This window comes from Bufo gargarizans, unplaced genomic scaffold (assembly GCF_014858855.1).
Source record: "Bufo gargarizans isolate SCDJY-AF-19 unplaced genomic scaffold, ASM1485885v1 original_scaffold_1454_pilon, whole genome shotgun sequence".
In the NCBI taxonomy this organism is placed as follows: domain Eukaryota; kingdom Metazoa; phylum Chordata; class Amphibia; order Anura; family Bufonidae; genus Bufo; species Bufo gargarizans.
This window is the reverse complement of record NW_025334367.1, coordinates 2836-17551: the sequence shown is the minus strand read 5'-3', so window position 1 is coordinate 17551 and position 14716 is coordinate 2836. Positions and strand designations below refer to the sequence as shown.

General features: G+C 45.4%; 1 protein-coding gene across 1 annotated transcript; it reads left to right on the top strand.

The window, feature by feature from the left end:
* Positions 1 to 1072: 1072 nt before the first annotated feature.
* On the top strand, positions 1073 to 11123 carry LOC122923298 (the record flags this gene model as incomplete). Its single annotated transcript, XM_044274077.1, has 2 exons — positions 1073 to 2678; positions 10983 to 11123. Coding segments are annotated over exons 1-2 (1747 nt in total), but the record flags the coding sequence as incomplete, so codon positions are not given.
* Between the last annotated feature and the right edge of the window lie 3593 nt (positions 11124 to 14716).

Sequence of the window (14716 nt, the reverse complement as noted above, 5' to 3'; positions counted from 1 at the left end):
ACATGTGGATCAAATGATCTTCTCTACTGGTTATCTGCCTGGGCCATTCGGAGCCTGTTCATACCTCCTAACAGCTAGGGCAGATCAGTCTAGATGGTGGGCAATTCATTGTAATGATCAAGGTAGCAGAGGAATGATTTTACATGTGTCACAATGCCCAGGGTCTCAGACCATACCTATAATCATTAACAAATCTGCCATAACTGCACACTGTATTTTGAGAAATCTGGCAAAATATTATTTTTTTTATTTTTTTTAATGACTGTAACTACTATAATACTGCCCCCTATGTATAAGAATATAACTACTATAATACTGCTCCTATGTACAAGAATATAACTACTATAATACTGCTCCTATGTACAAAAATATAACTACTATAATACTGCTCTTATGTACAAGAATATAACTACTATAATACTGCTCCTATGTACAAGAATATAACTACTATAATACTGCCTCCTATGTACAATATAACTACTATAATACTGCTCTTATGTACAAGAATATAACTACTATAATACTGCTCCTATGTACAAGAATATAACTACTATAATACTGCCTCCTATGTACAAGAATATAACTACTATAATACTGCCCCTATGTACAAGAATATAACTACTATAATACTGCCTCCTATGTACAAGAATATAACTACTATAATACTGCTCCTATGTACAAGAATATAACTACTATAATACTGCCTCCTATGTACAAGAATATAACTACTATAATACTGCCTCCTATGTACAAGAATATAACTACTATAATACTGCCTCCTATGTACAAGAATATAACTACTATAATACTGCTCCTATGTAAAAGAATATAACTGCTATAATACTGCTCCTATGTACAAGAATATAACTACTATAATACTGTCCCCCATGTACGAGAATATAACTACTATAATACTGCCTCCTAGCTGTGAGGACGTGTGTCAGTAGCTCTCCTGAGGCTTTGGATGTCTGGAGAAAGCCCAGGGCGGGGCCACTCTGGGTGGGAATGCTCCCCAAGCAAGGCCCAGGCTTCAAGGCCTATTCTGGGAAACAATTCCCAGACCTCTCACACCATGGATAATTATCCAAAAGTTTCTTTGGAAGGAAGGAATGTTCCGAGTGTTGCCAGTCCCAGTGCAGCAGGAAGCAAAGAAGAAAAGAAAATGTTGGAAGTAAAGAAGGAAACATCACTGAGTAAGAGCATGGCTGCAGGTGTGCAATCCACCCCACCTGCAGGCAGACAGAGGAGAACATCCCTGGAGAAGCAGACCATGCAGGAGAATCTGCAACAGTCTGTCCTGATGCGGTCTGACCGCACACGTTATGGAGGTGGGAACAGAGCAAAAGTCGCCAACACGACAGATGAGACCAGAGGGAGTACTGCAGGAAGGCTTCATGGGGCCACAAGTGCGGTCACTGGGAAGAACCAGGGGCCCAGTCACCAATCTGGAGATAGTGACCTCGCAGCAGTGACCACGGCTGCACCAAGTCCAGTGCAAGGACCAAGCAGAGGGACGCCTGTAAGGAGCCATTCTGTGAGTACACTGCCGACACAGCCCCCCAATACTCAGCGTGCACCAGAACTAAGTCTGGCCGAGCGGATCCCAGCTCTGGTCAAGAGACTAGAGACATTAAAAAAGACTAAACTACAGCTGCAGAAACAGATAGATTGTGTCTATAAACTAAAGGCAGCAAACCCCAACAATCAGGCTGTTCACGACAAGAAGCTGAGCTCCCTCGCTGTGCAGCTCGCTGACACTGTGCAGGACATGGAGGCTGTATTGGAGCAGATGGGACCAGTCGCTGAATCCTTCAGGAACCAGCAAAGACATGAGGAAAGACCTGCGCCAGAACCATCTCCATCTAAACCCAGGTCTCTAACCTGTCCAGATGACACCCAGCAGGCTTGTGCAAGACCAGTCCTCAGACCAGCCAGCTTCCCTTTTGAGAAAGGGAATTTGTACAGAGAAGTGGAAGAAAGTGTCCAGCACCAGCAAAGACCTGCAGAGACTCCTCAAAAGGTACCACAAGTTCCAGCAGTTTGTACTGTGAAGCAGGACTATGGACTCCAACCAGAAGGTAACTCTGCAGTAGCAGTGCAGTCACCACAAGCGCTGGGGGGCAGTAGAGAGCGGCAGGACTGTGGACTCTCGCCTGAAGGTAACTCTGCAGTAGCAGTGCAGTCACCACAAGTCCTGGGGGGCAGTAGAGAGCAGCAGGACTGTGGACTCTCGCCTGAAGGCAGCAGTGCAGCAGAGAGCTCACAGGTCATGGCTCAGCAGGACTGTCGGGGCTCTGTACAGCAGGATCATACTGCCAGTGACTGCATTGATATGACTGCATGTGATGTTACTGATGATGTTTCTGCAGAGGGGAGCGCTTCACAGTCTGTGTGGGATTTGGGGTCATCTCTAGACTCGGGTCCACCATTGGGTCAGCCTTCAGAGGCTTGTGACCCGCAGAGTATTAAGGATGATGGTGGGGAGGGGGCTGTACAGTCTGATGCACAGCACTTCCCCCCTTTAGTTACACCAGAAGTGTCAGACCCCCATAGTGCAGGTGGTCAGCAGCCACCACAGCGCCCCCAAGTTCAGCAGGAGGGTGGAACTGGTGGTGTCTCCTCTGGTAATGCCTGGAGCCGTGGGTCACCATCCTTCACATCTAATGTGAACTATACAGGTCAGGCTTTTAAGAGGAGGAACGTGGTCAGGTTCAGACATAGAGGGGCCAAGGAGGAGTTGCCTGACAGGAGGTTTGTGGTTCGTGAACTTCTGTGCCACCAAATGGGTTTCCTGCCATCTAACATCCTGGCAGTGATAAACCTTCCTGACAAGCAGGGGTATGACGTCAGCTTTAAACTCATGTCTGACCAGGACCGCTTCTGGGCTCATTTCTCCCGGGTGAGAGATGCTGATGGCTGGAATAAGTTCAGCCTCATCCCCATCTCTAGACCAGACACAGCAAGCGTCACCATAATATTCTGGAACGAGTCGGTACCCTACCAGGATATTGTTGTATGGCTAAAAAGACACTGTGACCTAATGTCAGATCTCTCCAAGACTAGGGACGAGGATGGCATATGGACTGGGGGGTGGAAGGTCCTGGTAAAGTTACGGCAGGTTAACAACATTACCCAACATCTGCCCAACTCATTCTTTATTGGCCGGGAGAAAGGGGTATGCTTCTATGCGGGTCAGCCTCGAAAATGTTTTAAATGCGGAAAGGCCGGTCATATTGCGAGTGTGTGCACCCTGGTAAAATTTAATTTATGCGGGGAGATCGGCCATGTCAGCGCCACCTGCCAGAACATCCGGTGCAACCTCTGTGGTAGGATCGGTCACTCCCACAGGGACTGTCCAGACGCCTGGCATAATGTTTGTAAGGACTTCCCTGATGAGGACTTGCTGGAAGGGGCAGATGACCTAGAGGAGGAGATGTTGTTGTCAGGGTCAGCAGTGACACCGCCCGAGCCTCAGCACAATATGGGTGACAATATAGGTGACATAGTGCCTGACCAGTCCCAGCCAGGAGCCACTGAGGGGAACGGGGAGGTCACTGAGCAGGTTGTGGGCACGTCGTCTTCTGCCCCAGCATCAATAAATCCACAGAAAAGACGGAAGAAGGACAAAACCAGCCGTAAGCCTGGGGGGGAATGGACCACTGTCCAAAAGCCTTCCAAAAAGAAAGTAGACCCCGGGTCAGGTGTCATGACCATAACAAATAGGTACGGTGTCCTATCAGAGTCAGACGCTGAGGAAGAGATGGAGAGAGAGTTAAAGAGAGTGGTAGATGAATTTAATGAGGACCAGGAGGGCGACCCCCCCCCACAAAAAGGAAACCCCCGCGAGCTAAACGTCTGTCCGAATCAGACATGGAGACAGGTGGTCGGCAGGTGGGCTTAGACTCAGATCTATGATGATGGGGGTAATATCTCTGCTACTTGTGCTTTGCTTTGCTTTGATGGCTGACTTCAACCTTAAAGTGTTCTCCAGTAATGTGAACAGTGTCAGAGTGAGGAGGACCAGGCATGCGGTTTATGAACATCTAAGGTCTCTTGATGCTGATATATTCTTCCTACAAGAGACACGTTTAAATACGTTAGGACTCTTACGGGAAGCCGAGCGTGAATGGCGGTCTGGTCCATCCTTTTGGTCACTGGCTGTAGAACCAAGTGCCGGGGTCTCTATCCTCTTTAACACCAATGATGTAACTATACATAGGTTGACAGAGGTATTGATGGGAAGGTGCCTAATTCTGGAAGTTACTATTCGGGGTAGGAGGCTCCGTCTCATCAATATCTATGGTTCGCAGACAGTGACTGAAAGGATTAACCTTTATAATGAAGTGAAGCCATATCTCTTCACATCTATCCCTATCATCATGGCTGGAGATTTTAATGCCACCAGGGCATCTAGTGACAGGACCTCTAATAGGCCTCTTACCAGAGACTCCAAGGTTCTAAACAGAATCATTCAACAGGCCGGGTTGTCAGATGTGTTTGTGCAGGGTGGTCGTAAACCAAAATTTACTTATTTTTGTGGTGAAAGAAGAAGTCGGATAGATTTAGCTCTGGTGAGTCCTACAGAGACCATTGGTGAGAAAGATGAGAAGATCGTCCCTTATTCAGACCATCTGGCCTTATATTTCTGTTTGGGTGTCACAAAGTGTTCTGGGACAGGTAGAGGGTTATGGAGACTTAATTCCAGTCTATTAGAAGACCCTTCGGTTCAGAGTCATGTTCACTCTCTTATACAGAGTCAGCTAGAGAGAGTGGACTTTTATGGCAATATGGCCGACTGGTGGGAGGATGTCAAGGATGAGATCAGATCCCTCTTAAAGAGACTGTCAGTTATAAAGGGGAAGTGTAAGTATGGCCAGTATCTCAAGCTGCGGAAAGAATTGGAGTCACTCTATTCGGCGGGAGGGGGTGACCAACAAAGGATTGACCGGCTGAAATCTGAGATGAGGCAGTATCAGTACAGCAGGTATACCTCCCTGGTTCTTGAACGGGATTATGGGACCTTAGGGTCTCCTGATCCCTTTGAGAATTGCCGGGAGCGAGTGGCAAATAAATCTGTCACTGGTCTCACTGACCCCCAGGGTGTTTTGCAAGAATCTCGGGAGGGTATCCTGGGGGTGGTGAGATCTTACTATGCTGACTTGTTTCAGAGGAAGGTTTTGGATAGTGACAAGATGACCCAATTCTTGGAGGCAACTCCGCTCCCTGATACTAATGATTTGGACTTTTCTCCTTTGACAGCAGATTTGACGGTGGCGGAGGTTAAAGAGGCCATTGATAAGTTACATCTGAAGAAGGCACCAGGTCCAGATGGGATAACAGCAGAATTCTATAAGACATTCAGAGACCTCTTGGCCCCAATCCTCGTGGATGTATATACAAATTGTTTAGAAAGTCACCTGATGCCTCCATCCATGAGAGTATCCTCGCTGATTCTGCTGTCCAAAGGTAAAGAGCCGAGTGACATCAAGAACTGGAGGCCGATTGCCCTCTTGAATGTCGACAGAAAGATTCTGGCAAAAATTATTTTTTCTAGATTAGTTTGTCTGTCCTCAGCACTGTTGTCAAGCTGTCAGTTTGGCACAGTAAAAGGGCGGAACATCTCTGGAGCAGTCCTCTCGATAAGGGAGATGTTTGAGAGATGTAAAGCTCTGAGGTGTGGGAGATATGTCGTGAGTCTTGACCAGGCTAAAGCCTTTGACAGAGTAGATCATGAGTATCTATGGGCCACTTTGTCAAAGTACGGTATTCCGGGGCAATTCATCGATTGGCTGAAGACTTTGTATTGCGTGGCTGAGAGCTTTCCTCTGGTCAATGGTTGGCAGGGTGATACCTTCAGGGTTGAGGCAGGGGTGAGACAAGGTTGCCCACTGAGTCCACTGCTGTATGTATTTGCCCTAGACCCATTCCTGAGGTCACTGCAGGAGTGTAGTTTTCAGGGGGTGCCGGTCCCCCATTGCCTGCCCCTGAGTGTTGTTGCCTATGCGGATGATGTGACTGTAGTGATTTCTGAGCCTCGTGAGGTGGAGATGTTGTCTGCAGCTATCAGAAGTTACTCGGAGGCCTCAGGGTCTCTGGTCAACCTTGAGAAGAGTCAAGCTCTTTGGATATCAGACAGTGATCCAGATTTTGATCTGCCACAATTTGTGAGAGCCTCCACCTATATTAAAATCCTAGGGATCAAATTTGGGAGGGATGATAACGGCAAACTAAATTGGGAAGAGAAGTTGGAAGCCGGAAATGCAAAGGTTCAGCGATGGAAGAACTGGAGGCTGACCTATAGAGAAAGGGTTAAAATGTTGAAGACTTACCTGGTCCCTGTCTTCTTGTATGTCTCTGTCGTTTTTCCTTTGCCGGAATCTTTCTCCGCTAGGCTCTTTAGCCTGTTCTTCCAACTGTTGTGGGGGAACAGGTTGAACCTGATAAAAAGAGGGATCACCTACCTACAGAGGAGAGAGGGTGGGTTGGATATGCTGAATCCAAGGGTGTTCTTTGACTCCATGTTTCTAAAAGTTAATTTTGGTTGCCTGGATTCAGAGAACAGCTCCCTGTGGGTGAACAGTGTCAGGGACTGGATATTGCCTTTTGCAGAATCTTGGGTGCGAGGCGGCAGTCTCAAGAGGGGTCGATGGACGAGTGACTACCTCCCCCAGTACCTGGACTATGGGCTGAAGTGCGTGAGAAGGTGGAAGATAGAGAAGTCCTACATTGAGGGTAAGCCAAGGAAAGATCTATATGTGAGGATCTGTAGGGCTTTCTTTTGTTCTCCACTAGTCTTGAGGGATTGTGTGACTAGCACTTTACAAGAAAGTCTGAAGCTCCTCAATGGGAAACGTCTCCCCGCCAAATTCTTTGACATAGCTTGGTTGTCATTACATGGAAAGCTATTTGTTAGGGGTAACCTAAAATTTTTAAGTGTTTCAGATAGGAACTGTCCTCTCGGTTGTCAGCAGGAGGAGACGATGGAGCACTTCATATCTGACTGCAGGGGTGGGAGGAGAATATGGGAAGAGGTGTCACAAAAGCTAAACATCCCATTACTGCAGTCCCTGACTTATCCTGACATCATCTATGCTGTTCCATCCAGAAATAGTAATGTAGACAGGGGGACAATGTACCTGATCATTTCTGTCATAAAATATTACCATTGGCACATGAGAACCCGCGTGTCTATACACAATGAGCCATTCCACCACACCACAGCCGTAAACCAAATAATGTCTGAGCTCCAGTGGGTTAAGTCATTAGAGATAAGGAGTAACCTGAATAATAGGAAATTATGGAGAAATGTGTCTTTGGTTTAAAACAGAAAATATGTTATTTTGTGTTTGTTTTGTTTTTCGTTCCCCCCCCTCTTCTTTTTCCTCCCCAGCAAATGTGTACTTTATCAGTTTAATATAATTCTATAGGCATTCTAGCTGAGTAGTCATTGTGTGTACAATGCCTGTTATTTTTTGGGTTTTGTATTGTAAGAATGTATTTTTATTGTATTTTTGTTTGTTTGTTTTCACAATAAAAATTGCCTCCTATGTACAAGAATATAACTACTATAATACTGCTCCTATGTACAAGAATATAACTACTATAATACTGCTCCTATGTACAAGAATATAACTACTATAATACTGCATCCTATGTACAAGAATATAACTACTATAATACTGCTCCTATGTACAAGAATATAACGACTATAATACTGCCTCCTATGTACAAGAATATAACGACTATAATACTGCTCCTATGTACAAGAATATAACTACTATAATACTGCTCCTATGTACAAGAATATAACTACTATAATACTGCCTCCTATGTACAAGAATATAACTACTATAATACTGCATCCTATGTACAAGAATATAACTACTATAATACTGCTCCTATGTACAAGAATATAACTACTATAATACTGCCTCCTATGTACAAGAATATAACTACTATAATACTGCTCCTATGTACAAGAATATAACTACTATAATACTGCTCCTATGTACAAGAATATAACTACTGTAATACTGCACCTATGTACAAGAATATAACTACTATAATACTGCTCCTATGTACAAGAATATAACGACTATAATACTGCCTCCTATGTACAAGAATATAACTACTATAATACTGCTCCTATGTACAAGAATATAACTACTATAATACTGCTCCTATGTACAAGAATATAACTACTATAATACTGCTCCTACAGTATGTACAAGAATATAACTACTATTATACTGCTCCTATGTACAAGAATATAACTACTATAATACTGCCTCCTATGTACAAGAATATAACTGCTATAATACTGCTCCTATGTACAAGAATATAACTACTATAATACTGCTCCTATGTACAAGAATATAACTACTATAATACTGCTCCTACAGTATGTACAAGAATATAACTACTATTATACTGCTCCTATGTACAAGAATATAACTACTATAATACTACCTCCTATGTACAAGAATATAACTACTATAATACTGCTCCTATGTACAAGACTATAGCTACTATAATACAGCCTCCTATGTTCAAGAATATAACTACTATAATACTGCTCCTATGTACAAGAATATAACTACTATAATACTGCTCCTATGTACAAGAATATAACTACTATAATACTACCTCCTATGTACAAGAATATAACTACTATAATACAGCTCCTATGTACAAGAATATAACTACTATAATACTGCTCCTACAGTATGTACAAGAATATAACTACTATTATACTGCTCCTATGTACAAGAATATAACTACTATAATACTGCCTCCTATGTACAAGAATATAACTGCTATAATACTGCTCCTATGTACAAGAATATAACTACTATAATACTGCTCCTACAGTATGTACAAGAATATAACTACTATTATACTGCTCCTATGTACAAGAATATAACTACTATAATACTACCTCCTATGTACAAGAATATAACTACTATAATACAGCTCCTATGTACAAGAATATAACTACTATAATACTGCTCCTACAGTATGTACAAGAATATAACTACTATAATACTGCTCCTATGTACAAGACTATAGCTACTATAATACAGCCTCCTATGTTCAAGAATATAACTACTATAATACTGCTCCTATGTACAAGAATATAACTACTATAATACTGCTCCTATGTACAAGAATATAACTACTATAATACTACCTCCTATGTACAAGAATATAACTACTATAATACAGCTCCTATGTACAAGAATATAACTACTATAATACTGCTCCTATGTACAAGAATATAACTACTATAATACTGCCTCCTAGCTGTGAGGACGTGTGTCAGTAGCTCTCCTGAGTCTTTGGATGTCTGGAGAAAGACGGGGACACTCTGGGTGGGGATGCTCCCCAAGCAAGGTCCATGCTCCTAGGCCTATTCTGGGAAATAATTCCCAGACTCCTCACACCATGGATGAACATCCAAAAGTTTCTTTGGAAGGAAGGAATGTTCAGAGTGTTGTCAGTCCCAGTGTGGCAGGAAGCAAAGATGAAAAGAAAGTGTTGGAAGTAAAGAAAGAAACATTACTAAGTGAGAGCATGGCTGCAGGTGTGCAATCCACCCCACCTGCAGGCAGACAGAGAGGAGAACATCCCTGGAGAAGCAGACCATGCAGGAGAATCTGCAGCAGCCTGTCCTCATACGATCTGACCGCACGCGTTACGGGAGTGGGAACAGCGCAAAACTCGCCAACACGACAGATGAGACCAGAGGGAATACTGCAGGAAGGCTTCATGGGGCCACAAGTGCGGTCACTGGGAATAACTAGGGGCCCAGTCCCCAATCTGGAGATAGTGACCTCGCAGCAGTGACCACGGCCGGATGTCACCTAAAGAGCAGAGTCCTGTGCAAGGACCAAGCAGAGGGACGCCTGTAAGGAGCCATTCTGTGAGTACACTGCCGACATGACCCCCCAATACTCAGCGTGCACCAGAACTATGTCTGGCCGAGCAGATCCCAGCTCTGGTCAAGAGACTAGAGACACTAAAAAATACAAAAACTACAGCTGCAGAAACAGATAGAGTGTGTGTATAAACTAAAGGAAAAAAAACCCAACAATCAGGCTGTTCACGACAAGAAGCTGAGCTCCCTCGCTGTGCAGCTCACTGACACTATGCAGGACATGGAGGCTGTATTGGAGCAGATGGGACCATTTGCTGAATCCTTCGGGAACCAGCAAAGATTTGAGGGACATGAGGAAAGACCTGCACCAGAACCATCTCCATCTAATGCTAAACCCAAGTCTCCAACACACCCATCAGGCCTGTGCAAGACCAGTCCTCAGACGAGCCAGCTTCCCTTTTGAGAAAGGGAATTTGTACAGACAAGTGGGAGAAAGTGTCCAGCAACAGCAAAGACCTGCAGAGACTCCTCAAAAGGTACCATAAGTCCCAGCAGTTTGTATTGTGAAGCAGGACTATGGACTCAAACAAGAAGGTAACTCTGCGGTAGCAGTGCAGTCACCACAAGCCCTGGGGGGCAGTAGAGAGCAGCAGGACTGTGGACTCTCGCCTGAAGGCAGCAGTGCAGCAGAGAGCTCACAGGTCATGGCTCAGCAGGATTGTCGGGGCTCTGTAGAGCAGGATCATACTGCCAGTGACTGCATTGATATAACTGTATGTGATGTTACTGATGAGGTTTCTGCAGAGGGGAGCGCTTCACAGTCTGTGTGGGATTTTGGGTCATCTCTAGAGTCGGGTCCATCATTAGATCAGCCTTTAGAGGCTTGTGAACCGCAGAGTATAAAGGATGATGGTGGGGGGGGCTGTACAGTCTGATTCACAGCACTTCCCCCCCTTTAGTTACACCAGAAGTGTCAGACCCCCATAGTGCAGGTGGTCAGCAGCCACCACAGTGCCCCCAAGTACAACAGGAGGGTGGAACTGGTGGTGTCTCCTCTGGTAATGCCTGGAGCCGTGGGTCACCATCCTTCATGTCTAATGTACAGGTCAGGCTTTTAAGAGGAGGAACGTGGTCAGGTTCAGACATAGAGGGGCCAAGGAGGAGTTGCCTGACAGGAGGTTTGTGGTCCGTGAACTTCTGTGCCACCAAATGGGTTTCCTGCCATCTAACATCCTGACAGACAGGGGTATGACGTCAGTTTTAAACTCATGTTTGACCTGGACCGCTTCTGGGCTCATTTCGCCCGGGTGAGAGATGCTGATGGCTGGAATAAGTTCAGCCTCATCCCCATCTCTAGACCAGACACAGCAAACGTCACCATAATATTCTGGAACGAGTCGGTACCACACCAGGATATTGTTGTATGGCTAAAAAGACACTGTGACCTAATGTCAGATCTGACCAAGACCAGGGACGAGGATGGCATATGGACTGGGGGGTGGAAGGTCCTGGTAAAGTTACGGCAGATTAACAACATTACCCAACAACTGCCCAACTCATTCTTTATTGGCTGGGAGAAAGGGGTATGCTTCTATGCGGGGCAGCCTAGAAAATGTTCTAAATGCGGAAAGGCCGGTCATATTGCGAGTGTGTGCACCCTGCTAAAATGCAACTTATGTGGGGAGATCGGCCATGTCAGCGCCACCTGCCAGAACATCCGGTGCAACCTCTGTGGTAGGATCGGTCACTCCCACAGGGACTGTCCAGACGCCTGGCATAATATCTGTAACGACTTCCCTGATGAGTACTTGCTGGAAGGGGCAGATGACCTAGAGGAGGAGATGTTGTCAGGGTCACCAGTGACACCGCCGGACCCTCAGCACAATATGGGTAACAATATGGGTGACATAGTGCCTGACCAGTCCCAGCCAGGAGACACTGAGGGGAACAGGGAGGTCACTGAGCAGGTTGTTGGCACGTCGTCTTCTGGCCCAGCATCAATAAATCTGCAGAAGAGAGGTAAGAAAGACAAAACCAGCCATAAGCCTGGGGGGGGGGGGGGGGGGGGGATGGACCACTGTCCAAAAACCTTCCAAAAAGAAAGTAGACCCCGGGTCAGGTGTCATGACTATTACAAATAGGTACAGTGTCCTATCAGAGTCAGACGCTTAGGAAGAGATGGAGAGAGCGTTAAAGACAGTGGTAGATGAATTTAATGAGAACAAAGAGGGCGATCCCCCCATAAAAAGGAAACCCCCGCGAGCTAAACGTCTGTCCGAATCAGACATGGAGACAGGTGGTCAGCAGGTGGGCTCAGACTCAGATCCATGATGATGGGGGTAATATCTCTGCTACTTGTGCTTTGCTTTGCTCTGATGGCCGACTTTAACCTTAAAGTGTTCTCCAGTAATGTGAACAGTGTCAGAGTGAGGAGGACCAGGCACGCGGTATATGACCATCTAAGGTCTCTTGATGCTGATGTCTTCTTCTTACAAGAGACACATTTAGATACTTTAGGACTCTTACGGGAAGCTGAGTGTGAATGGCGGTCTGGTCCTTCCTTTTGGTCAATGGCTGTGGAGCCAAGTGCCGGGGTCTCTATCCTGTTTAACACCAATGATGTAACTATACATAGGTTGAATTCAAGAGAGAAAGAATACCGAGATAAAAGCCGCACATCTATAAAAGTATCAAATTTATTGGAGACAACAGACACAACAAAGATTGGATTAAAAACATTGTATACAATGAATCTGGGCCATGTAAATAAATCATGTAACATGCCCTACCTGACTCACCACAAATCTGTAAGCAAACCCCCACACATACAGATGAACAAAAGAATATAATGCATGTAATCCATCAACAATGAAATTAGTGGAAAGCTAAATACTTATCATTAAAGAAGATGACAAAGTGGAGGTATGCGTGGTGGTCAGGAAACAAGCCCAACGCGTATCGCCAGACTCTGCTGGCTTCCTCAATGATGTAACTATACATAGGTTGACAGAGGTATTGATGGGAAGGTGCCTAATTCTTGAAGTTACTATTCGGTGTAGGAGGCTCCGTCTTATCAATATCTATGGTTCGCAGACAGTGACTGAAAGAGTTAACCTTTATAATGAAGTGAAGCCATATCTCTTCACATCTATCTCTGTCATCATGGCTGGAGATTTTAATGCCACCAGGGCATCTAGTGACAGGACCTCTAATAGGCCTCTTACCAGAGACTCCAAGGTCTTAGAATTATTTAACAGGCTGAGTTGTCAGATGTGTTTGTGCAGGGTGGTCGGAAGCCAAAATGTACTTATTTTTGTGGTGAAAGAAGAAGTTGGATAGATTTAGCTCTGGTGAGTCCAACAGAGACCATTGGTGAGAAAGATGAGACGATCGTCCCTTATTCAGACCATCTAGCCTTATATTTCTGGTTGGGTATCACAAAGTGTTCTGGGACAGGTAGAGGGTTATGGAGACTTAATTCCAGTCTATTAGAAGACCCTTCGGTTCAGAGTCATGTTCACTCTCTTATACAGAGTCAGCTAGAGATAGTGGACTTTTATGACAATATGGCCGACTGGTGGGAGGATGTCAAGGATGAGATCAGATCCCTCTTAAAGAGACTGTCAGTTATAAAGGGGAAGAGTAAGTATGGACAGTATCTCAAGCTGCGGAAAGAATTGGAGTCATTTTATTCGGCGGGAGGGGATGACCAACAAAGGATAGACCGGCTGAAATCTGAGATAAGGCAGTATGTGTACAGCAGGTATACCTCCCTGGTTCTTGAACAGGATTATGGGTCCTTAGTGTCTCCTGATCCCTTTGAGAATTGCCGGGAGCGGGTGGCAAATAAATCTGTCACCGGTCTCATTGACACCCAGGGCCATTGATAAGTTACAACTGAAAAAGGCACCAGGTCCAGATGGGATAACAGCAGAATTCTATAAGACATTCAGAGACCTCTTGGCTCCAAACCTCGTGGATGTATATACAAATTTTCTAGAAAGTCACCTGATGCCTCCATCCATGAGAGTATCCTCGCTGATTCTGCTTTCCAAAGGTAACTAAAGAGCCAAGTGACATCAAGAACTGGAGGCCGATTGCCCTCTTGAATGTCGACAGGAAGATTCTGGCAAACATCCTGTTTTCTAGGTTAGTTTGTCTGTCCTCAGCACTGTTGTCAGGCTGTCAGTTTGGCACAGTAAAAGGGCGGAACATCTCTGGGGCAGTGATCTCCATAAGGGAGATGTTTGAGAGATATAAAGCCATGAGGTGTGGGAGATATGTCGTGAGTCTTGACCAGGCTAAAGCCTTTGACAGAGTAGATCATGAGTATCTATGGGCCACTTTGTCAGGGCAATTCCAGGGCAATTCATCGATTGGCTGAAGACTTTGTATTGTGAGGCTGAGGACTTTCCTCTGGTCAATGGTTGCCAAAGTGATACCTTCAGGGTTGAGGCAGGGGTGAGACAGGGTTGTCCACTGAGTCCGCTGCTATATGTGTTTGCCTTAGGCCTCATGCACACGACCGTAGTTCTGGTCTGCATCCGAGCAGCAGTTTTTGCTGCTCGGGTGCGGATCCATTCACTTCAATGGGGCTGCAAAAGATGCGGACAGCACTCCGTGTGCTGTCCGCATCCGTTGCTCCGTTCCGAGGCTCCGCAAAGAAAATATAGCATGTCCTATTCTTGTCCCTTTTGCGGACAACTATAGGCATGTCTACAATGGGCGGGAGGCACACGGGCGGCTTTCGTTTTTTGCGGATCCGCGGTTTGTGGACCGCAAAAAAAGGCACGGTCGTGTTCATGAGGCCTTAGGCCCGTTCCTGAGGTGGTTTTCAGG